The following is a 526-nucleotide window of genomic DNA, read 5'->3' as shown; positions in this document are numbered from 1 at the left end:
GCGTGCCGGGCCCCCGCCCCGGGCCCTGCCGCCCGCCGATCATGAAGTGCTCGCTGCGCTTTTGCTTCCTCTCGACTGCCTTCCTCCTCGTCTTCGTCATGTCCCTCCTCTTCACCTACTCCCACCACAGCATCGCCTACCTGGACCCCGGTGGGCTGGGCAGCATTCACCGGGTGAAGCTGGTGCCCGGCTACGCTGGCATGCAGCGGCTCAGCAAGGGGGTCTGCCCACAGATGCTGCAGCCCCAGTTCAAATCCCACAACACTCATGAGGTCCTGAGCAAGCTCTTCCAGATCGTGCCAGGCGAGGATCCCTACCGCTCCCGCGACCCCCGCCGCTGCCGCCGCTGCGCCGTGGTTGGCAACTCAGGCAACCTGCGTGGCTCCAGTTATGGGCCAGAGATCGATGGGCACGACTTCGTCATGCGGTGAGGGCAGGAGACCACGCGGCGAGGCATGGGGCGGTGCTGAGCTCCCGCTGTGCATTGCAGCGGCGTCTCTCCGGGTCTGCTGTAGGTCGGGAGATG

At 66.3% G+C, this 526-nt stretch overlaps 1 protein-coding gene across 1 annotated transcript in view; it reads left to right on the top strand.

Annotated features, from left to right (window-relative positions):
- Nucleotides 1-33: 33 nt before the first annotated feature.
- The window catches only part of ST3GAL2 (ST3 beta-galactoside alpha-2,3-sialyltransferase 2), a 2,407-nt gene continuing 1,914 nt past the window's right edge, over nt 34-526 (top strand). The window contains exon 1 of the mRNA XM_009643320.2: nt 34-427. Within this exon, the coding sequence (XP_009641615.1) occupies nt 42-427 (386 nt within the window). The 5' untranslated portion in view covers nt 34-41. The remainder of the gene's footprint in view (nt 428-526) is intronic.

This window comes from Egretta garzetta, unplaced genomic scaffold (genome assembly GCF_000687185.1).
Source record: "Egretta garzetta isolate BGI_Z169 unplaced genomic scaffold, ASM68718v1 scaffold27, whole genome shotgun sequence".
In the NCBI taxonomy this organism is placed as follows: domain Eukaryota; kingdom Metazoa; phylum Chordata; class Aves; order Pelecaniformes; family Ardeidae; genus Egretta; species Egretta garzetta.
Note: the sequence above shows the minus strand (reverse complement) of the source record. Positions and strands in the feature narration are given on the sequence as shown.